The sequence below is a fragment of the Lontra canadensis genome, unplaced genomic scaffold (genome assembly GCF_010015895.1).
Source record: "Lontra canadensis isolate GAN:19392208 unplaced genomic scaffold, GSC_riverotter_1.0 scaffold60, whole genome shotgun sequence".
NCBI classification, from domain to species: Eukaryota; Metazoa; Chordata; class Mammalia; order Carnivora; family Mustelidae; genus Lontra; species Lontra canadensis.
Genome location: NW_022631054.1, coordinates 12,460,288 through 12,482,601, shown reverse-complemented (window position 1 = coordinate 12,482,601; position 22,314 = coordinate 12,460,288). Strand labels below are relative to the sequence as shown.

The 22,314-nt window shown below is 47.2% G+C and overlaps 2 protein-coding genes across 2 annotated transcripts; both read right to left on the bottom strand.

Moving 5' to 3' along the window:
• Window positions 1-4,819: 4,819 nt before the first annotated feature.
• On the bottom strand, window positions 4,820-18,846 carry NSUN4 (NOP2/Sun RNA methyltransferase 4). Its single transcript, XM_032877674.1, has 6 exons — window positions 18,696-18,846; window positions 17,824-18,161; window positions 12,661-12,815; window positions 9,594-9,754; window positions 7,072-7,196; window positions 4,820-6,294 (listed from the first exon to the last, which is right to left on the bottom strand). The coding sequence occupies exons 2-6, from the start codon at window positions 18,105-18,107 to the stop codon at window positions 6,018-6,020; spliced, it is 1,002 nt and encodes a 333-aa protein (XP_032733565.1). The 5' UTR covers window positions 18,108-18,161; window positions 18,696-18,846; the 3' UTR covers window positions 4,820-6,017.
• A 45-nt stretch (window positions 18,847-18,891) lies between these two features.
• On the bottom strand, window positions 18,892-21,832 carry LOC116879407 (sperm head and tail associated protein-like). The gene has a single exon (XM_032877669.1). The coding sequence runs from the start codon at window positions 21,800-21,802 to the stop codon at window positions 19,058-19,060; it is 2,745 nt and encodes a 914-aa protein (XP_032733560.1). The 5' UTR covers window positions 21,803-21,832; the 3' UTR covers window positions 18,892-19,057.
• Between the last annotated feature and the right edge of the window lie 482 nt (window positions 21,833-22,314).

Here is a 22,314-nt window from a genome sequence, read left to right as displayed (position 1 = left end):
GCAGGTGGTATCAAACTGAATGAAAGGGAGAAACAGTTCAAGATACCAGGGGGAGCCCAGGTCTTCCCCAGGGGAGCTCTGGGGAAGATCCAAACAGGAATGGGCTATGAGGACAGCACTGCTTGGAACTGCGGAGACTTTGGGGCCTATCCTTGCCCTCCTCAATAAATAATAGTCCAGGTTCAAGTCTGGAAAAATACTCTGGAAATAAAGTGCCCCAGTCTGGGAAGGGCAACCACTAAAGGCATCAGGGCTTGAAAGGAACAGAACAGAAAGGAGCTGAGTGACTCTGGTCCACTAGAACAGACAAAGAGCGGGGTGGGGAAGAGAAAAGGACATTGATATTGTAGGAATCCCAAATTACCCGCCCACTTCCAGGTCACACTCCCTCTCCTGACCAGTCAGCCCTCAAGATCAGGGGAAAGGTTTCCCGGGAGGCCATCTGACTCCACTTCCTAGAAAACGCATACCACCAGCACATTTACTGACTAAGGTTTGTTCATCGTTCCATCCTGTACCCTCAGATACAGATGACTGAGTTCCTCACATTCCTCAGTTTCCAGTACATAATCATCATGGATCCATCCAAGTCCCTCTCATATTTTATCTGCCCATTCTTTTATCTTTGCTCCCCAATCTTATCCTCCCCCAGCCCACTCAGTCACCCACTGATCTGCTGCCTGTCACTACACATTGGGGTACTTCTGGTATCTTCTATTCTAATCTCTTTCACTAAAAATGTGGAGCTGGTCTGTGCCCGCTGCAAGATAGGCTGAGATCTACTTCAGTCACAACACAAATTCTCAGTGGCTTCACACAACCCCAGCTGTTTTTCACTCTCACCACATGCCTCATGGAGGTCCATGGGGGCTCCGCTTAACACAGTCACTCGGGTACCCAAGCTGATGCAGCTTCCATCTCAACCAATGTTCCCGTGGTGGGAAGGACATGGCAAATCTGAGGCTCACGCTCAAAGGTTCCATCCAGAAATGTGGAAGAAAAATACCGTTTCTGCTAATATTTCATAAAACAAGTCACATGGCCGTGCCTAACCGCACAGGGAATGTGGAAGGCAGCTCTGCTGAGGACCCAGGCAGATGAGTAACTAGGTGTCTGTGAAAAGTCCTATTGTCCTCCATACCCACAGAACGGATTTCATAGCCACTGATGAATCATGGTTGTGAACCACAGCTCAGAAAACACTAGCCTGGGGGCGCCTGGCTGGCTCAGTCCATGGCGTGTGTGACTGTGGAATTCCTTGTGGAATACAAGGTTAGAGAAGCAGGCAGAAGCCAACTGTACCAGGAGCCCTATGTTGGGTGTAAAGATTACTAAAAACTAGGAAAAACTAGGAAAAGCCACCTGGGAGGCTCAGTCGGGTAAGCATCTGCCTTTGGCTTAGATCATGATCCCAGGGTCCTGGGATCAAGCCCCACATCTGGCTCCTTGCTCAGTGGAGAGCCTGCTTCTCCCTCTTCCTCTGCTGCTCCCCTTGCTTGTGCTCTCTCGCTCTTTGTCAAGTTAATAAATAAAACCTACATAAGTAAATAAAATCTGGGATGGGGGAGGGGGGAGAAAACACTAGTTTAAAGATTTCTTACGGTGACCTGCAATCTGGCCCTCTACACCTTCTCTCCACTGCCCCCAGCTCTGCCCCTGGGGACACTTAAAACACCTCTGCCCACTCTGCCTCAGAACAGTCGTACTGAGAGATGGCATCTCCCTTGCCCAGGTGTTCCCCTCTCCTGGCATAATACTCTCAATTCCCTCAACTCCTCTTCCCAGGCTGAGACTTTCAGTTTCCTCTCCGTCCTGGTCACTTTCCTCAGGCTCTGCCCCTTTGCCAATGTACCTTCTAATATGTCGCCTCCAAATGCAGTCTGAGCTGCTTGGCATTCAGCAATTCCCACTTACTCAGAGAAAAGAAGGCTGAGTCAGCTGAAGGAGAGGACTGACCTTCAGAAGTATGCTTCGTTCAGCCAGTTATCTAATTTCCTCGTTCAGCAAATACTATTGATACTTATATTCCCAGTGGGAGGCCAAATGGAAATCTGATCAGATCATTTTCTAGCTTAAAAATCCTAGGATGGCTTCCCATCACTCAGGATAAAACACCTGCTCCTGGTATACAGTTGGCTTCTTTCTGCTTCTCTAACCTTGTATTCCATGACCATCACCTTCTACATTTTTCCCCTGAGAATGCCAAAGCTTTTACCAATCTCTCAGACAGATTTATGACTCCTGCCCCTCACAAGGTGAAAACCATACACTCAGGCCATCTCTCCAATGTGACCCCACAGCTGCCCCAACACTTGGTCCTCTGCCAAGGATGGGCTATTGGAGGTCACACAGAAAGGGGAAGCCACAGGAAGACTGAGGCAACACTACTAAGCTTCCAGGTCTCCAGATATAGCCCCTCCCACAGCCCATATCAAGCCACATTTGGCACTATTATACTTTGGGAGCTGGTTTTCTACCCTCTGTTTTTTGGTCATTATGTGCACAAAATTGGATTAATCATAATCCTTTTTATGACACATTTTAATCATTTTTATCATGTACAACATACTTTTATGCACAGCATTTTACTAATTTAATTGACAATAACCTAATCTAACTATATGTTTCCTCCAGCTCCATCCTATCCCCCTACCTGTGGGAACCATTATCCTGAATCCCACGGTAAGAACCCTTCCGTCCTTTTTACAGTTTTATGGTGTATGTGTTCATTAAAAATGTTTTTAAATTCTTAGTTGTGTTTAACTCTAAAACATGAGATAGATACAAATTAAAACTACAATGAGATACTCAGACACACCCACTGGAATATAGTTTTAAAAACTTACAATACCAAGTATAACCTAGGATGTGGAACAAAGCATTCTTTTGTCTGAATCACCATGATCTTTGTAAGGAATCTTGGCTTTGAGACAGCTCAAATTCTAGTTTTTAGGCTGCTCTGGCCATGAAATCAAGCCAGACACAGGTAACCACTTAGGCCAGTTATAGACCATTAGTAAAGTAGTAGGTTTACTTATTCACCATAAGTAAGCAAGTAAAGAAAGTGACCTTGGGAGCCATCAGGGGAGCTTCAGACTTTAAATGGCACATTAGGACTTCTAGAATAGGCTAAATTATAGTGACAGAAAGCAGTGATTTCCTGGGACCAAGGATGGGGGAAGGGGATTGAGTTCAAAGGAACGCAAGGAAGCTTTTTTTTTTTTTTTTAAGACTTTATTTATTTATTTGACAGAGAGAGAGACACAGCAAAGAGAGGGAACACAGCAGAGGGAGTGGGAGAGGGAGAAGCAGGCTCCCCGAGGAACAGGGAGCCCAGCACAGGACTTGATCCCAGGACTCTGGGATCATGACCTGAGCTGAAGGCAGACACTTAACTGACCAAGCTACCCAGGTGTCCCAGGGAAGTTTTTTAGAAGACAGAATTATTTTCTATATTTTGATAGTGATGGTGATTATATTATTTTCAGATTTTATTTATTTATTTAGTTATTTGACAGGCGGGGTGGGGGGAAGAAGGCTCCCTGTTGAGCAGAGATCCCCATGAGGGGCTCTATCCTAGGACCCTGGGATCAAGACCTGAGTCTAAGGCAGAGGCTTTAACCCACTGAGCCACCCAGGTGCCCTGGTGATTATATTATAATTGTAAAAATTCATTAAATAGTACATTTAAAATTGATTAATTATATTGTATGTAAATAATAACACATTTTTATAAGTTTTCCTTTTTTTTAGGGGCATCATGCTACATTTAATCTTTTGGGACTGAACTTTTTTTCATTTAATATTATAAAGATTTATCCATATTGTTATGTGTCACTGGGGTTCATCTGACAGTCATATCATCTTCCATTGTGTGAATATTCCAGTTAATTTATCCACTCTGCTGCTCACGGGCATTTGCATTTCCTTTTGGGATTGCTATGAACATTCTTGTACAAATCTTCTGGTGTCCTTCTGGATTTATCCCTAGTATTGGAATAACTGGGCTGTAGGGTAAGTAAATGCTCAATTATAGGAGATAATCAACTATTTTCCAAACTAGTTCTTTGCTTTTCCAACCTGAGTCAGTCTGTCCCCAGATGGACTGGGACCCCAGGGGCAGGAGACCCAATCTCTTCTTTTTTTTTTTTTTTTTTATTCATTTATTTGACAGAGAGAGAGATCACAAGTAGACAGAGAGGCAGGCAGAGAGAAGGGAGAAGCAGGCCCCCTGCTGAGCAGAGAGCCTGATGTGGGGCTCTATCCCAGGACCTGAGATCATGACCTGAGCTGAAGGCAGAGGTTTAACCCACTGAGCCACCCAGGCGCCCCCCAATCTCTTCTTGAATTAGCACTGCTTAGCATTCTGTCAGCACCAGGCTGGATACCCGGGAGGCCAAGGGCAGAAACCCAGGGACCCTACGCCTCCCAGCCTCAGCCAGTACTGAGAGTAAACAGCGGGCAGGGGCCACATACCATATATGGAGGCTAATTAGAGTCTTACTCCCTGGAGCTCCATCTTCCTAGTTCCACTCGACTTTGAGTCTGAAAGATCTTTCAGGGCCCTCAGTTACAATGCAAATCCCAAGAGGAGACAAGGCTTAACCTTATCTAAAATCCTTCTTAGCTGACACCTCTAATACCAAAACAAGGATTAGCAGGAAAGGCATAAAGAACAAAATGAGTAACAGAAAGAGGAAGAGGAGGGATAAAGAAAGTGGGAAGCACCAAGAACATTGTATTCTAAAATTATGCTCCCTTCTCTGCACAAAGACCAGTTTTTCAGAAAAAAAAATTTTTTTAATTAAAAAAAGCAGTATTTTGCAAGTGATCATAAGCAATTTTTAGTATCCCTGCCATTGAGGGATTACCTTCCTTATGCTGAGTTACAAAGACAACATAATTAGCATGCAGTCAGCAATGATGTAATATTGCCCCAAACCTTCACATCCGTGGGGGGGGGGGGGCTGTGCTGCTGGGGAAGAGCTCTGAGGGATTTGGGGCTGGGCCAAATCACTGGAAACAGAGCTCAGCCACAGATCAGGAATAAAAAAAAAAGCGTAATATAACAGAAAAAGATATCAGGAGATGCCTGCCTACGTGCTCAGAAAGCAAAAGGAGGAGAGTTCCCATGAAGGAGGAAGAGGAGTCTCACGGCCCACAGTCCCATCTACCATTCCACCTCCAACAGCTCCCTGGCTACCTGTCAGATGGGAGCTCCAGGAACTCTTGCTACATGAATGAACAGGGCAGAAACACACAGCAGAGGATCACAGCCCTGGGGCGGCAGCAGCTTCCCCAGCCACAAGGGGCAGCAGAGCTGTGGACCACAGGAGGAATGGGCAGCTCAGGAGAGCTTTCTTGGTGCATGTAAGCAGATTATCATGATTGGCTTACCACTGAGAGTTGCTAGTTCCTTAAATTAGATCATGGGCCGGCTGAACTATGGAACTACAGAGGTTTGGGCCCATCAGTTGCTGAAGACTGATCACACACAGAAGTCACTTCCAGTGTGAGAGGTGCTCTGTAACCAGAGGTCTGCCACCAGGCTGAGTTCCTGGGTGTTGGGCCCTAGGAGCCGGTGCTCAGTAACAGGAGCTGGTACAAATGGCACTAAGAGTACTCGCGCTGACAGGAGGCCCCAACTACAGCCTCAGATCAATGCAGCTTCAACAGTTTTATTGGCTAAATGCTTCTTCCCAAGTCTACAGCTGAAAGTGTAGGCCTGCTCACTGCCTCCTCCCCTAAGCTCTTAATGGAGCAGGAACTTTTAGCACAGGCTTAGAAATGGGGGGGGGAGGTATAATAAGGGAGTTAGAAACCTGCTCGTGCGCCACAACTGGACAGCAGGACAGAAAAACTCCTACTTTCTAATGCTGAAAACTGTCTATAGAAAGACTTGAACAGGATGGAGACAGGACCCAGAGTGCATCTTTGTCACTGGTCTCAGTTTCTGGTGCCTCCATGGGAGTATACCCTTTACCTTCCTACACCGGGACTTGGGGAACAGGGTGATGCTATGTCAGTCTACACATTTTGCAAAAGTACATGGGCCCAAAATTGGCCAAAAGGTTTGGGATTACCAGCTCCCCAACCTGACAGGATGGGAAGAAAGAAAATGTGTCCATGAAAAGCTTTCGGAAATGACTCAGGTCTTCCACCTGAACCTTGATGCTGTACTGATTGGCCAGGAACTCGATGGTGCCTTGCACTACATATTCGTTCTGTAAGTGCGAGAGCGAGCAGGTAGAATAGACAACATGGCCTCCTGGCTTGGTGGCAAGCAGTCCAGCCCTGAAACCAGAAACAGAGAAAAGCAGTGACTACTGAGCTTCCCAGAAGCAGAAGGACAACAGGGGGAGGTACTGAGGGACAGGCAGCTGTGTTAGCTTCTCAAGTCCCTTCCACAGAGATACCACCGTAAGAGTCTTTCTCAAAGCAGAGAGCAACTCAGCCTTTCTCCATGGGCTCTCCTCTGGAAGCAATCCCCTGAACTCTGACCCTGGTTACGGTCCAAACTCTTTTTTTTTTTTTTTTTTGAGATTTATTCATTTGTCAGAGAGAGCAAGTGAGCACACAAACAAGGGGAGTGGCAGGCAGAGGGAGAAGTAGGCTTCCCGTCAAGCCAGCAACCTGATGTGGCACTCGATCTCAGGACCCTGGGATCATGCCCTGAGCCAAAGGCAGATGCCCAACTGACTGAGCCACCCAGGTGTCCCTATGGTCCAAACTCTGATGCTAGCTATGCACTGAGCCCTTACCAGCCCTACAGACCCTTGACATTAGTCACTTTTTCAAGCTTTCAAGCTTGTGCTACTCACTGGGAATGGGACTAGCATGGAGGTAAGGTAACGTAGTGAATTTGTGCAGCCCACCCCACGTGTGTCCTACTACACAGGCTTTTCATGCTCCAAAGGACCCTCCTATCATGTCTGTCTCTTCCAGGTATTCTTCAGTCAGAAGGCCCTTCTGTGGGCGATGGTTGTGGCAAGAACTTCCAATCCCCCAGGTGACCAGCCCCCCGGAGCACTGTGGCACAAAGTCCCGAGTTTCTGTAAATCTGTTACTCACGCAAGCAGCTGCAACTGAAGCATAGGCAACATCTGCCGCTCCTTCTTCCTCGACCGCTGAAAGATATTGTTCTCCTCCTCATGAAGGGAGTGACGGTCTGTGGTACAGGGCACATCCACCAGCACCTGCCCAGCAGCAGTAAAGGGTACAGTATTAGAGCTCCTTACAGGCTCCCTCCCCTAGGCCCTAGCCCTGAGAGGCTTCCCACAGTGCTCTCTCTGCCCATCCTTCCATTGCAGAGTAACCGACAAAGCTTCTCATTTTCACCTGGTAGACAGCTGTGAAATAATGAGTGGGAAAACAGTATATTTAGGTCTACTCATGGCTGGTCAAAAAGAAAAGCCAATACCCAAATAACTATAATTAAATAACTGATATCGACCTAGAAAGACGTCTTCCCTTTCCTTTCCAAGATTTTATTTTTAAGTAACCACTACCCCCAACATGGGGCTCGAACTTACAAGACTGAGATCAAGAATCCTGTGTTCCAGGGTGCCTGGGTGGCTCAGTGGGTTAAAGCCTCTGCCTTCGGCTCAGTTCATGATCCCAGGGTCCTGGGATCAAGCCCCACATCAGGCTCCTTGCTCAGGGGGAAGCATGCTTCTCCCTCTCCCACTCCCCCCGGCTTGTGTTCCCTCTCTCACTATCTCTCTGTCAAATAAATAAATAAATAAATAAAATGCTGTGTTCTATCAACTGAGCCAGCCAGGTGCTCCTAGAAAGAAGTCTTTCATGCTTTAGGGCTCTGTCCTTGCCTCTGTCCTTAGCTATTTGAATGAAACATCCTATTTACAGGTGATAGAATGCCCAGAAGGTAGCTGATAGACTGAATAACAGGATCAGGATTCAAAATTATTTTTTGCTGAAACATCATATCCAATATGGAAAAGCTTTAAAGTAATAAATATAAAATCATTCATGCATTCATTATGAGCCTATACTCTGTGCTAGGCACAAGAGACAAAAACAAAAATTAAAGACAAAAGAAAAAGTCCTATATTTACATTTCCAAAAAAACCAGCTATGGAAGACATCTGTGCATTTTAGTTAAGCAGAAACACAGGCAAGAAGCAGGCCTCAGGGTTGCTGGCGGGTTGGTGGGGGAGGGTTAGGGTGACTGGGTTATGGACATTGGGGAAGGTATGTGCTATGGTGAGTGCTGTGAAATGTGTAAGCCTGATGATTCACAGACCCGTACCCCTGGGGCAAATAATACATTATATGTTAATTTAAAAAAAAAAAAAAAAAGAAGCAGGACTCTTTAGCCTAGCCAAGATTCTATAAGCCTTGGTCTTTCAATTTCTTAGAGTGGTTGAACCAGAATGGTGAGAACTGGACAGATTAGATCAATGAGTCAGATGCTAACAGAGAGACAATAGCTATATATTTTTTATATTTTTAGAAGTATATGTTTTAATAAATACCTTTAGAATATGCCAATTAAAAGAAAATGCAAATAACTTTAAAACAGGAAATGACTTTCAACATCATTCATAATAAGAGAATGTAAATTAGATGCTTATCAGTTTGGCAAAACCCAAAACATCTAGTAACGCGAGTGGTGGCAGGATTTGAGAAAGCGGTACTCTTCCGCATTTCCAGTAGAAATGAAGCCGATGTAACCTCCACAGAGAGTGATTTAGTACCCTCTGTCCAATCTTATATGCATATAAATTTATCTAGCAATGATACTTAAAAAGCATAAAACTGAAAAGGATTGAACCCCAGGGTACATTATTAAATGAAAAAACTACAAAGACCAAACAGTGAGAATAATACCACCACTCCTTTTTTCGAAAATACACACACATTGGGGCACCTGGGTGGCTCAGTCGGTTGGGCATCCGACTTTTGATTTTGGCTCAGGCCATGATCTCAAGGTCGTGAGAATGAGCCCTGCATCAGGTTCCGGGCTGAGTGTGAAAACTGCTTGAGATTCTCTCTCTCCCTCTGCCCCCTGCCCTGCTCACATGCACACATGCACACCCTGTCTAAAAAAAAAAAAAAAAAAAAAAAAAGAACCACACACATTTGTATTTGTGTAACCCCAAAGCATACATCTTAAAGGATACAGAAGAAAATATAAACAATGGTCATCTGTGGGGAGAGGAAGGAGACGGCCCTGAGACCGGAGTAAAAGTGAAGGATACCTCTCACTAAATACCCTTTTGTACCTTCTGAATTTTGCACCATGTGCTATATTAATATTCAAAAATAAATTAGCTTATTCATACTCATTTTAATCAGAGTTTCTGAGCAACCAAGTGAGTTGAGAGTCTACTAACTCTTTTCCCACTCAGTCAGGTTCAACCTCTTTCCTGCTAATTATCTCTAATGAAGATATTACCAACAATTGTGCAGATAGCTGTGTTCTCCCAATCACCCATGGAGAGTGGGCCAGGTCCAGAAATGGCTCTCCATCCTCAAATATGGAGGGCTGGACCCTACCTGCTGAGGGTCTGGAGCTGGAATGGGGAGACCAGATTTGGCTAGATGGATGTCTCAGGTCAGGAATCACTCACCCGATCATAGGTGTCCCCCTCCAGTTCTCCCCACTTCCTGCCATCCCATGAGGTGACTCGAACTCGATTTCTATCCCTGATATCTTGAGGCACATAGCTGTGAAGGACCCTCTGAAGTCTGCCTGTTCGAGAAGTGGACAGATCATTGGCAGCAAGATTGCCTGTGGGAATATAAATTTCAGCATTGTTTTTTCTAATTCTGGAAAAAAATGTCATTGGAACCTTGATAGGGATTGCACTGAATCTTTAAGTGGTTGTGGGTAGTAGGGATAGTTTATACCTGTGAGAATAAAGAAACTCCAAGGTCATGCCCCAACAAAACATCCCACCAGCAATGGTGCTAATGGAGAGTCAGACCAATTCTTGGGCATAGCCAATCAATGCAGACCCCAGAGGCAGAGGCAAGTGGAATAGAAATATTTATTATGTATACCGCACAGTACTAGACACTCTTGAGTAGGAGCTGCAAAGGCAATCACAAGCCCAGGCCAGAAAGGATATGTAAATAAATAAATAAAGCAGACCAAGTATGAATATTTCTAAATAAGTTTGCCCTCTCCTGCTTTTCTGAAATGTGTCTCTCTCTTCATCTTGGGCAGATACTACACATTTACCAAAATTTATTTTCCTCATTCCTTAGTAATAGAACTCCCAATTTTATCTGAGGGAAAGGGGAGCAATGTGCCCTATTTCTCAGCCTCCTTCTATAACTAAGTTAGGACTAAGTTTCAGTCAATGAGTTGTAGGCATAATTATGGTGTGGGACTTATGGGAAGATGTTTAAAAGAAGCTAACACTATTTGGTGTGCCCCTTTTACCACATCTTTTCTTCCTGCCTTGAATCTGAATGTGATAACTGGAGTTCTAGCAGCCATCCTGGACCATGAGGCAATCCTGAGAAGGGAAGCCAAAAATAAAATAGGCTGCAAAAAGAAAGAGGGAGCCCAAGTCCCTGATGATTGTGGAGACTCCATACCAGCCCTGGATTGCCTATGTCCCAGCTCTCTTATATAAGAGAGAAAAACTTTTCTTCTTTAAGCCAGTCATTTTCTATTGTATATGACCAAACCTAATCCTAACTGATTCACCATCTATCTTTCACTTTCCCTTTTGTGACAAACACAAAGTTCAAGAAATAGTTCAATTTGCTCTTGGCTCTCCTGTAAGAAAAAACATTACCGCAAGCTTGATGATAAATGGTGATTGATACCTGGCCTCAGAGTCAAGAAGTGAAAGGGAAAGTCAGAAACAATGGTGAAAAACTAGAGTGCATACCTTATACCTTATGGGAGCGATCACTACCATGAATGAGCTTAGTGTTCCCACAAAGACATAGAGTCTCAATTTTTGAGGGCACTTAAAGAAGTAAAAATTGGATTCTCTGCTCAGGAGGAATTTGCAGAAGGACATGAACGGAGAACAGAAAGGCTGGGTTCCAGTTCTGGCTCTATCTCCAACTCGGATAAAAATTAAATTATTTACTCTCCTCAGGACTCAACTTCCCCTTCCCTAAAATAGGAGGGCTAAACTAGAGAAACTCCAAGTTTCCTTCTTCCACCGGGATGAAGGACTCCCTTTGATAAGGATCTGGGATGGGAGCAAGGTGCTGGTAATTTAGTACACCTTAGAAGAGCAACTCTCAATGACTTCTCCTCAGCCCTTCTCGTTCCTCTTAGTGCAAGTTCCTCCTCTTTCAAGTAACCCCACCTTACTCATCCCCTTTCTCACGGATTCCCGCAGCACTCAGGCAGATCAGCACAGCCTGGCACAGAGGCTGGAACCTCCTGCATTGGACTCATTAAACCGTATCAACACTATTTCTCCTCTCCCTCTGCACTTCCAGAAGGTAAGATCAAATGTGGTACCTTGCAATCACCCACAGGGCTGACCATGAGGCTGGAAGCCAACCCAAACTGTGCAAGTTGGCTGACAAGAACTGGAAGAGAAGAGGTAAGCACCCCAAAAAAAGCTAGGGCATAAGGCAAGAGGAGCCTCGCTGACCTCCAGCATGACTGGAAAAACAACAGCCCCCGTCTGGATATTTCTCAGGTCTCCATGAAAAAAACACCATCTTTTTAAAGGTGGGATGTCAGGGTGCCTGGGTGGCTGAGTGGGTTAAGCCTCTGCCTTCAGCTCAGGCCATGATCTCAGGGTCCTGGGATTGAGCCCCACACTGGGCTCTCTGCTCAGTGGGGAACCTGCTTCCCCCTCTCTCTCTGCCTGCCTCTCTGCCTACTTGTGATCTCTGTCTGTTAAATAAATAAATAAATAAATAAGTCTTTTTAAAAAAATAAATAAATAAAGGTGGGTTGTCAGCCAGTAGAGAGCTGAAATGAACACTTCCAGTGCACATGGCCTGGGCCGGGAGCTGCAGTATGAGATGAATAAGACTTGGGCCTGTCGCCAAGGAGTTCATTCTTGAAGAGGGAGAAGATGCATACCAGGTAAAGCTCTGATGCAAGGCTAACAGTGTTAGCACAGGAGCATACGGAGACAGACATCACTTTGCAGAGGTCAGGAGAGAAGACTTCCAGGAGGTGGCACACTTGAGCCGAGGCTTGAAAGCTCAAAGGCTACAGGCAGGCTAGCTAGGATAGGGTGGAGGGTATTCTAGACAGAAAATGGAACATGAACAAAAGATGGAGGCTGACTCAAATAACACCGAGTAGCAGAATGTGGCTGGAGCACATAAAGTCTGGAGAAGAATGACCTAAAGCTATAAAGGGAGGCTGAAGCCAGATCTTACTGCTTTCGTTGACAGATGAAGGAAATGAACTTAATCTTAGAGACGAAAGTAAACAGATACAGTGGAATGAAGGTGTCATGTGTAGATTGATCAGGGCCCTGCTTGAATCTGTCTTCAGAGACCTTGCTCGGCTCAGCAACCTTTCTTGGCTTACTGACAGAGGAAAAGAGGAGAAAACTGCAAACAAAAATACACCACCTTAGCAAGAGAGCACTATACCCTCTTTGACCCTGGGACCATAGAGCCCAGCCTATTTGGGAGGTCCCTGGCTGGGTGAGGTAGGGACCCCTCCCACCCCAAGGCACCAGCCCTCTGACTTACGGCAACAGCCAGTCTGAAGCAGTGCTAGTGTCTTTCCCCCGGGCGCTGCACATAGGTCAAGCACAGTGTCGCCGGGCTGTAGGCCAAGGGCCAGGACAGGCAGCAAGGAAGCAGCATCCATCAGATAGTAGTCCATGACACCCAGGCTGCCAAGCCTAGAAGAGAGGAGACCACCTGAGAGTCTAATACCAAGTCAGGAAACCCAGTGGAAGTCAAGGCCACCAACTCCATGCCCTTAGGGGCTACTGAGTTCTACTCCGCAAAAATTCATTTCTCAGACCCACTCCCTCACTCATTCATCCCCACTGCAGCCAGAGGGACACTGAAAACACAGATCGAGGGGTGTATGGCTGGCTCAGTCAGTAGAGCATGCAACTCTTGATCTCAGGGTTGTGGAGTTTTTTTGTTGTTTTAAGGATTTTATTTATTTGAGAGAAATAGAGAGAGTGCATGCGTTAGGGTGTTTGTGGGGGGGGAGAAGCAAGGTGGGAGGGAGAGGGACAAGCTGACTGGTGCTGAGTGCGGAGCCAGATGTGGGACCCAATGCCAGGACCCCAAGAAGCCAAGAGCCAGTGGCCCAACCAACGGAGCAACCGAGGTGCTTCCGGAGTTGTCGGTTTGAGCCCCACACTGGGTGCAGAGATCACTTAAAAATAAAATCTTAAAAAAAAAAAACCAAAAAACCAAAAACCAACCCACGGATCAATTCACTCCAATCCAGCCAAGCTAGCCATCTTGCCCTGCCTTAATTAAGCCAGGCACACTCCAGTCTAAAGCTTTTATAGCTGCTCTACTTTCTGCCCGCAAAACTCTTCCCAAACAGCCCTGATTTGATTCCTCATTTTTTTCAGTCTCTCCTCAAAGTTCTCTCCACAAAATTATCTCATCAGAGAGGCACTGGCATTCCCTGACTACTCTATCTAAAAATAGTACCCCTTACTCCCATCACCTCCTATCTCTCTATGTGATAGTACTTTTCTTTGAAGCACTTGTTGTTCACTTTACATGTACAGGTTGTGTGTGTGTGTGTGTGTGTGTGTGTGTGTAAGTGTGTGCACTCTCCTCCCTCTCCCTCTTTAGAATGAAGGCAGAGACTTTGTTCACTGAAATAACCCCAGCACATGAAACGCCACCTGGCATATAGGAGGAACTCAGTCTTATTGGATCACATTTTAAGACACAAAATGCTTCGTGGGTTTAGAGAAGAAGTCCATCAATTGTGCCTCTCACAGTTACCTGAGTCAGGCCTGATGAAGAAATAGGCCCTCACTAGGTAAAGGAAGGGGAAGAAGGGAGGAAGGGAGGAAGAAACAAGAGCAATCCAAGAGCAGAAAGAAGAACAAGCAAAGGCATGGAAGGAGGCAAACTCATAGCTCCTTTCAAAAACAATGAGAAATCTGGTGTAGTAGAAATACAAGGTGAAAGAGATTGAAGTTGAAAAACAGATAGAGGCCAGGTTATAAAAAGCCTTAAATCCTATTTTAAGGAGTCTGGACTGTAACGGGCAGGCAGTTACCAAAGTCTGTAAAGAAAGGGACATGATCATCTGAATAGAGTTTTAGAAAGCTAGGCAGGCTAGAAAGAACAAATTAGAAATAGACACCAGTGAGAAGACTGTGATAAGAGTCCAAGGCATGAAGACAAGCAGGAACCATATGCGTAGAGACAGAGGGACAACAGATAGCAACCTAATGGTCACAGAACTCCTCATTCCCAGGCCGTTTGTCATAAGCCACTCTCCTGCCTGAGACACAGCTCAGCCACTGGAGACAGATCCAAGGAGACAGAAACCTGCCCTGACAGGAAGGCTTTGGGAGAAAAATGCAACAAGACCAGAGACATAGCACCACTGAGGGTCCACTATAAGAGCTACAGTCCCCAGGCTTGAGGTTGTGACACCTTCACAAGTAAGCTCAGACTATGGTGGGATATTTTCAAAGTCAAATCACACTTGGATTGTCCCTAAAACTGTGTGCCTCATGCCTCATGGAGGAGAATGATAAGAAATCTGAAAAAAGCACAAAATTCCTGTCACACTAGCACAGGCCTAAGAAACCCATTCTTATCAGTTCCTTCCTTTTGGAAGCATCACTCAACCTTTTTTTGGTTCACAGACAATTTTGAAATCTGCTGAAAGCTAAAGGCCCTCTTTCCAAAAACGGGGGGGGGGGGGGCACAACACTTTTTCAGCAAAACTCAGGAAATTCCTGGACTCCCTAAATACATCTTTGACCTCCTGAGAGATTGGGATTCCCTTGATTTATACGGAACCTATCAAGACAAGAAGGAAACCCAAACCTCTGAGTAGAAGCCAAGCACCTCAGGCAACTTGGTAAACCACAGGTGCTGTGTCCATAGTTCTGCCTAAAACTGATGCCTCTGAACTGATCTCCAATCCTGCCCCAATCTATCTCCCTCCCACCCCGATATACTAACATGATCTTCCTGAAGCATAACTTTGATGAGAAGAATATCAGCAACAAGAGGTACTGTTTGTGAGTGCTATACTGTAGGTGCTGTACTAGTGTCTCAGATCCATCACTTAACTTAGTCCTCACTAGGAACCTGTGAGGCAGAAGAACACAGATTCCAGAGCCAGACCGTCTAGATCTCAAATCCAGCCCAGCTGCTCAACAACTGTGTATCTTCAGCAACTTATTCAACTTCTCTATGCAGCAATGTCCTCATCTGTAATAAGAGTGCCTACCAGGGGCGCCTGGGTGGCTCAGTGGGTTAAAGCCTCTGCCTTCAGCTCAGATCATAATCCCAGGGTCCTGGGGATGTGGGGATCGAGCCCCACATTGGGCTCTCTGTTCAGTGGGGAGCCTGCTTCCTCCTCTCTCTCTGCCTGCCTCTTTGCCTACTCGTGATCTCTGTCAAATAAATAAAATCTTTAAAAAAAAAAAGGGTGCCTACCAGATAGGATTATTGTGAGGTTTAAAGGAATTAATAGAAGTTAAGTGCTTAGAACAGTAGCCGAAATATGAGCTACAGTATCGGTGCCATTATTTTCCAGATGAGTTTCCAGTAAGGAAACCAAGAGTCAGTTATCCAAAGCTACATGTCTAATAAGTGATGAAGGCAAATTCCAAATCTAGGTTTTCCTGACTCCAAAGCCTATGCTTATAATCATTGTACATTATTGCATTTCCCCTACTCAGAAACCCTTTCCAGTGGTTCTCTAGAACATATCTTGGCAATTTACCACAACATGGACTATAGGGTACATGGTCTGAAGCCATCCAGCCCTGGAAAGTCCAACCATTTAGAAGCAACCCTGGGCCATCAAAATCCCCTTCTCCCAGGCATGTGCACTCCAAAGTTTATAGCCGCAATGTCCACAACAGCCAAACTATGGAAAGAGCCTAAATGTCCATCAACAGACGAATGGATACAGAAGATATGGTGTATATATATACAATGGAATATTATGCAGTCATCAAAAAATTGAAATCTTGTCATTTGCAATGACATGAATGGAACTAGAGGTTACTACGCTAAGCAAAATAAATCAATCAGAGAAAGACAATCATCACATGATCTCACTGATTTGTGAAATTTGAGAAAAGAAGCAGAGGATCATGGGAGGAGAGAGGAGAAAATGAAATGGGAAGAAACCAGAGAGGAAGACAGACCACAAGAGACTCTTAATTGCAGGAAACAAACTGAGGGTTGCTGGAGTGGAGGGTGGTGGGAGGGGTGGGGTGGCTGGGTGATAGATACTGGGGAGGGTATGTGCTATGGTGAGCACTGTGAATTGTGTAAGACTGATGAATTACAGACCTGTACCCCTGAGATATATAATTCATTATATGTTAATAATAATAAAAAAAATTCCCCTTCTCCCAACCTGTAGGTTCCTAGCATTCAAGATTCCCATACATGCCCCCCCACCACATACTCTTCTACCCTTACCTCCTAGTTTTCCTAAGCATGCAGCCTTCCCTCAAGCCAGTAGCTAGAATCATTGCAAAAGCTTCCTAATTTACATCCCCATTTCATATGTCATACACAGACTTGCCCCTCTCCAATCAGTTTTCCACACAGCAGCCAGAATTTTAAAAATCCAAATCTGAGTATGTCATTCCCCACCTTAAAACTTTTCATGGCTCCTCCTTTCTTTTAGAGAAAAAGTCCAAAATCCCAAATGGCCTAGAAGACCTACAAAGCCTGGCTTTTGCCAGCTTCTTTTTTTTTTTTTTTTAAGATTTTATTTATTTATTTGACAGAGATCACCAGTAGGCAGAGAGGCAGGCAGAGGGGGGTGGGGAAGCAGGCTCCCTGCTGAGCAGAGAGCCCGATGCGGAGCTTGATCCCAGGACCCTGGGATCATGACCTGAGCCAAAGGCAGAGGCTTTAACCTGCTGAGCCACCCAGGCACCCCCTTTTGCCAGCTTCTATAGCCTCCCATCCCCATCCCCATGCCACCAGCTTTAATTCCTACTCATTCTCAGGTCTTAGCTTAAATTTCATTTCCTCAGAAAAGACTGGGTTAGAGCTCCTAATTATAAAACTTCATAGCATCTTGTACTTTTTCTTTGGAACACTTATCACAATTACAAATAATTTCTTAATTGTTGTCTTCCTCACTAGGAAGACAAACTGCTCCAGCTGAGCACTGGATAAGAAGACCAGAAGTCCCCTCACCACCAACCCCTCTGGAACTAACTTTTGTGTCCCTAGGTAAGTCTCACTCATTGTCTTGTATCAGGAGGTTACTTGTCCTCACCTGGATGGGTGGCTATGAGGGCAAAATGAGAAGACAGTTGTAAAAAAATACAGATTTTAACTGCAGAGGGTACAGTAAGTGTGCAAGTTAGAGATGGCTGTCTTCCATAGGGTGCAGCAGAGCAGGTTCTGGGGTCAAACTGCCTAGGTCTAAGCACGAGCTGTACCAACCTGCTATCTCAGGGACCTAAACAAGCAAGTGCCTTAACTTCTCTGCACCTGTCTCCTCAAATGGAAAAGAGAAATAATATTACCTACCTCAGAGGGCTGCTGGCAGAACAAAAGGAGATAATGCACATACAACACTTAGAGAAACACCTAGCATATATAAGCACTCAATAAATATCAGCAATATTATGATCCTTATGAAACAGGACAAGAGCTGGGTCTCTTTCTGTCAACTTCCAGCACACTCAGGACAGCCCCAGATCCTACCTGGCAGGAGGGAACCGACTGATATCCCCTCTGGCAAAAGTGAAGCATTGAAGGTTCGGGCTGTAGGCCCCAGAGGCTGGAGTTGGAGTTTGGTCACCCTGAGGCTCCAGCTCCCCGTGGGAGATGGCTTCCTTCACAAAGTCCCTGGCCCTCAGTTGCTCCAGCTCATCACTCACATGATCCCAGGCGGCAAAGTTATTGACCAGTGCACCGTACTTCTGCTCTGAAAGGAGACTGACCCGGATGGATGGCCAGAGATCACCAAATTGCACGCTGTAGGTCATGTCAAAATTCTGCAGAGCCAGTTGAGTGGCAGGAAATTTGGGCTCTGTGGCAGCCTGAAAGAAAAAGAACGGGCTTATTGATCTTCCAGACTTGCCTCTCCCCTACCACCTGACCTCACCAATAGCTCAGAGCCCTGCAGCAAACACGGATCCAGCCACTGCCCACTCCTGTGTTTGCATCCTGCCTCTGCCGTCCAGAAAAGAAGTATGAAAGAGAAAAGTATTAGGGAGCAGGCCTTTCTATCTCAGGCTGTGAGAAAGCAAGCTGCAGCTCTCACAACGGCATATGCAGGTGGGTCACCAAGAAAGGGGGAATCCTTGAGGCCTGGGAGTAAGAACTAAAGAGAATGGGAGCTCAGGAGAAGACTCTTGAAAAGAGCCTACAGAAGGCTGAAAGAAACTATGAAGGCCCTGGGGGAAGCCTCAGCCTTAAAAACAAAAGATGCTTTCTTTCTGAACAGCCGTTTCCATCCTCTAAAGCACTTTCTTGTCTCCTAGCTTATGTGAGCTCCAAAAAAGGCAGACAGCTCAGTGGGATACAAAAGATATCAACCTTCCACATTTGATGGAGAGAGAAAGGTAACTTACCTAAGGTCATGAGGTGACTGACACCATAATGCTGAGAATCACAGGGTTGAGGGTCATTTGGGGAGAGTTCCTAGAGCCTAGGAAGGTGGGACAAGGAGAACTCCTAGAAACCTTGTGGTGTAAACCAAAATGGGGACTTCTATGGGGGGAGCAGAGAGAGATGGGATTTGGGCTTGCAGAGCATAAACACAAGTTAAAAGGAAAATGAAGACGTCCTCTGAGGGGTCCTCAGTTCTGTCCACGTTGCCACAGCCGGGACCCTCACTTGGGCTATTACTAGTCCTCTTGGGCTAGTCCTATTACTGTCTGTTCATTTCGCTCTGGCCCACATTTTGGTTTGGGCAGAAATCTTCCTCTGGCCCTCATTTCTTGTTATGGCGGGGACTCTTGTTCCGACCATGACTTTTGGCAGGGCGAGGACTCTTGCTCCGGCTCCTGCTCTGGTGGGGACTTTTGCTGTGGCCCCGCCTTTTGCCGTGGCGAGGACTCTTATTTCCACTCTGACTTTTGTCATGGAGGGTACTCTTGCCCATGCCCTGGCCTTTGCTCCGTTGAGAACTCTCACTCTGGCCCTGATTTCCACTACATTGAAGACCCTCGCTCTTATCCTGACTTGGGCTTTGATGGGGACTACTGCTCGGGCTCCGACTTCTCTTGCTACTGGGACTCCCGTTCCGGCTCTGACTTCTTTGAGGACGGAGACTCTTGCTTTGACTTCGACTTCTTCTGGTGTGGTGGGTATTCTCAGCCTGGCTCCGATTTCTGCCTTGGTGGGTCTTTTTGCTCTGGTTGTCACTACTCTGGCACTCACTGATAACAACAGCTGAACCACAGCTGAGATCAGTGCTACAGCTGGAAGTCTTCGTCGAAGGCAAAGGACAGCTATAGGGAACCTTGGGGGTCTCTTTGCAGCAGCCTCGAGGAGCCACAGAGTAGACATGGAGGCCACAGGGCATAGTATCACAGGCCATAGGATGGCCCCGGGCTTGGGGGGCAATGGGTAAACTTTGAGGATCAAAGGGTGTTCGCAATGGGATAAAAGAATAGATGTGGGTGGAACAGGGAGGTGGCACAGGCTGGCAATGAGGTTGGGGTGGGCCCCTGGGAGCGCTAAAGGTGCCACAGGGGGGCACCATGGTCAGTTTATGACACTGAGGGGGACCAAGGAGTGGGCAAGGATCAGAGGTCGGGGGAACCACAGAATATATATGGGTACTACACGGGGGTCCTACAGGAAGTCCACAGGAGGTGCTCTGAACGCAACTACTGGGTGGGACGGGACAAAAAGGAAGGCGAAGGGGAAGACAAGTGGGGAGAACAGGTTTAAGAGTTCTAGGGATCACAGTAGGTAAGGGAGTTCCTTGGGGAAGTTCTTTAGGGCAGGGATTTGAGCAAGTGGTAAAGGATGTCACCGTACAAGAAGGACCAGAAGGGTGGGAGGGAGGTGGAGGAGAGGCACAGGCCTTAGGGGGTCTGGGGAGGTCAAGAGTAGTGTGCTGGAGAGGGATGATCAGGGAGCGACATCTGTGGAGAGCACGTGGTTGTTTTAACTCTGTGGATTTGGGGGACTTCACTTGTGGGCCAGCTGGGGTAGGAAAAGGGGGTTCATTATAGCTTCTGCGGGGGGGTGACTGGGGTGGAGATATAAACTGGTTGCTCAGGGGTGAAGGGAAGGAGAAGACAGAATAAGGACAATGAGAGGACAGGGAAAGAGGCGGTTCCTTGGGGCAGGGAGGACAAGAAATCGCGGTGCCTGGCTCTACAAAGAGGCAAGAGTTCCCACCAGTCTCCCAGGTGAAAATGGACTCAAAGCAAGGCTTCACGGGAGCCTGGGACTGAGGTGAGCAAGGAGAACAAGTACTCTGAGCAGGCAGGCGGAGGGCACAACACGGGCTCCCAGGGGCAGGTATGTGGGTCTCTTGAGAAATATGGGAATAGTGAAAAGAGCCCTCCTGAGGTGAGCTGGGAGAGCCAGATGTGCCTGCCTGAGAAGAAAGTGGGGAGCCACAGCAATTTTTCCCAAGGGGCAGGTCAAGCTGTGGTTTAGGTTCACAAGGGTCTGGAGGCTTAAGGAGGCTATGGCAAAAGCTGTCAGTGAGTGGGGAAGATGTTGGGGAAGGTGGAGGGTCATTATAACTTCTGCCTGAAGACCAGGGACAGAGCAGAGGGGAGATCACGGGCCCAGTTTCCAAAACCCTGTGAGAAAGGGGTGGGGAAACTACAGATCTAATTTCCACCGCCCGGTGAGCAAGAGGAGGTGAAATAACGAGGGCAGTTCCCAGGGACCTATGAGTAAGAGTAGGTGAAGTGATGGGGCAAGTTCCCTGGGACCCAGGAGTAATGGAAGATGAAATCATGTGGCCAGTTTCCAAAGGCCCATGAGGGAGCATAGGAGAAGTCACGGGACTGGTTCTCACGGGCCGATGAGCAAGAGAAGGGGAAGTCCCCGGGCTAGTTACCAGGGCTGAAGGATATCCACCACAATAACAGAGGTAAGTCTGCTGGTCAATGCAAGGGCTTCGGGGACAGGGACGCGGTATTCGCGGGGGGCTGATCCAGCTGCAATAAGGGCTCCGTGGACGAACAGGGGGTGACCCCAGAAGGCTGAACCGATCAAAACAAGGGCTCGAAGGGGGCGAACACGAGAGGATAGGCTCGCGGCAGAAAGGCCTTCCAAGGAGTGGAGAACAGGGTTCAAAAGAACATCTCCTGGGGCGCAGGGGAGGCTGTGGAGGTGGGGAGGGAGGCGGTGGGGGTGCGGAGGGAATCAGTCGGGGTAGGGAGGGGGGCGTGGCGATTAGGGAAGAAATTCCAGGCCTACAGGTGAGGCCACAGAATGGGTCTCTGGAGAAGTTGGGAGAGTCCAGGGGGAGAGGGGAGTCGCTGCACGCTTTGCCTGGGTTTGGGGAAAGGCCAGGAGCGTGGTCAGGGTGATCACTGTAACCTTTCCTGGGTGCGAGAGGCAGCTCGAGGGTGAGGATGGGGTTGAATCCTTTCCGGGAGGGCGGCGGAGACCCAGCAAGGTAGGGGCTGTCGCTAAAACATTTTTCGAGAGGTGAGGGCGGCCGGGCTGAAAGTTCTAAGAGGAAAGGCGGAGAAGAGGTCATGGAGGGAGGGAGATAGAGGGGAACCGGGTAGGGAGGGAGGGGAGAGGGAGGGGAGAGGGAGGAGGGGAAGTGGAAGGGGTAGTGGGGGCCAAGGGGAAGGTAACCGAGAGCCGGGGAACAAGGGGCAGTGACATAACTGAAAGAATGTGGGCGGTGGTGATGACGTAACTTAGAGGGGCGGAGTCGGGAGGGCTCATACTTTACGCGAGCGACCACCCAAGCCTTGTGACGAAACAAAAGGGCGGATAGAAGCGAAAACGTAACAGACGTGAAAGGGAGGAGCCTAGTGACGCCCCCTGAGGGGCGGGGAAAAGAGGCCGAAGGCGTTCCAGCGGCGCCGGCGTTGCGAACCAGTTGGAGGGCTGGAAGTGCGGGGCTGAACAAGCTTCCCGGCAGAAGGCCGCTGTCGCTGTTCCCTTCTGGGCCAACGGCCGGACCTTACCCATTTCTTCTTATGTCGATGTCTCCGCGGGATGGTCGCGAGGTGTGCACGCTTCAGCACGTCCCGAGCG

What these genes read in the sequence shown, in the direction of transcription:
- LOC116879407 (XM_032877669.1), bottom strand. Translation starts at nt 21,802, where the DNA reads ATGACCTCTTCTCCGCCTTTCCTCTTAGAACTTTCAGCCCGGCCGCCC.
- NSUN4 (XM_032877674.1), bottom strand. Translation starts at nt 18,107, where the DNA reads ATGACCTACAGCGTGCAATTTGGTGATCTCTGGCCATCCATCCGGGTC. An exon ending in AGTCGGTTCCCTCCTGCCAG is followed by an intron (nt 12,816 to 17,823) that starts GTAGGATCTGGG and finishes CCTCTCTTCTAG; the next exon opens with GCTTGGCAGCCTGGGTGTCA. An exon ending in CTTCAGTTGCAGCTGCTTGC is followed by an intron (nt 6,295 to 7,071) that starts GTGAGTAACAGA and finishes TTCTGGTTTCAG; the next exon opens with GGCTGGACTGCTTGCCACCA.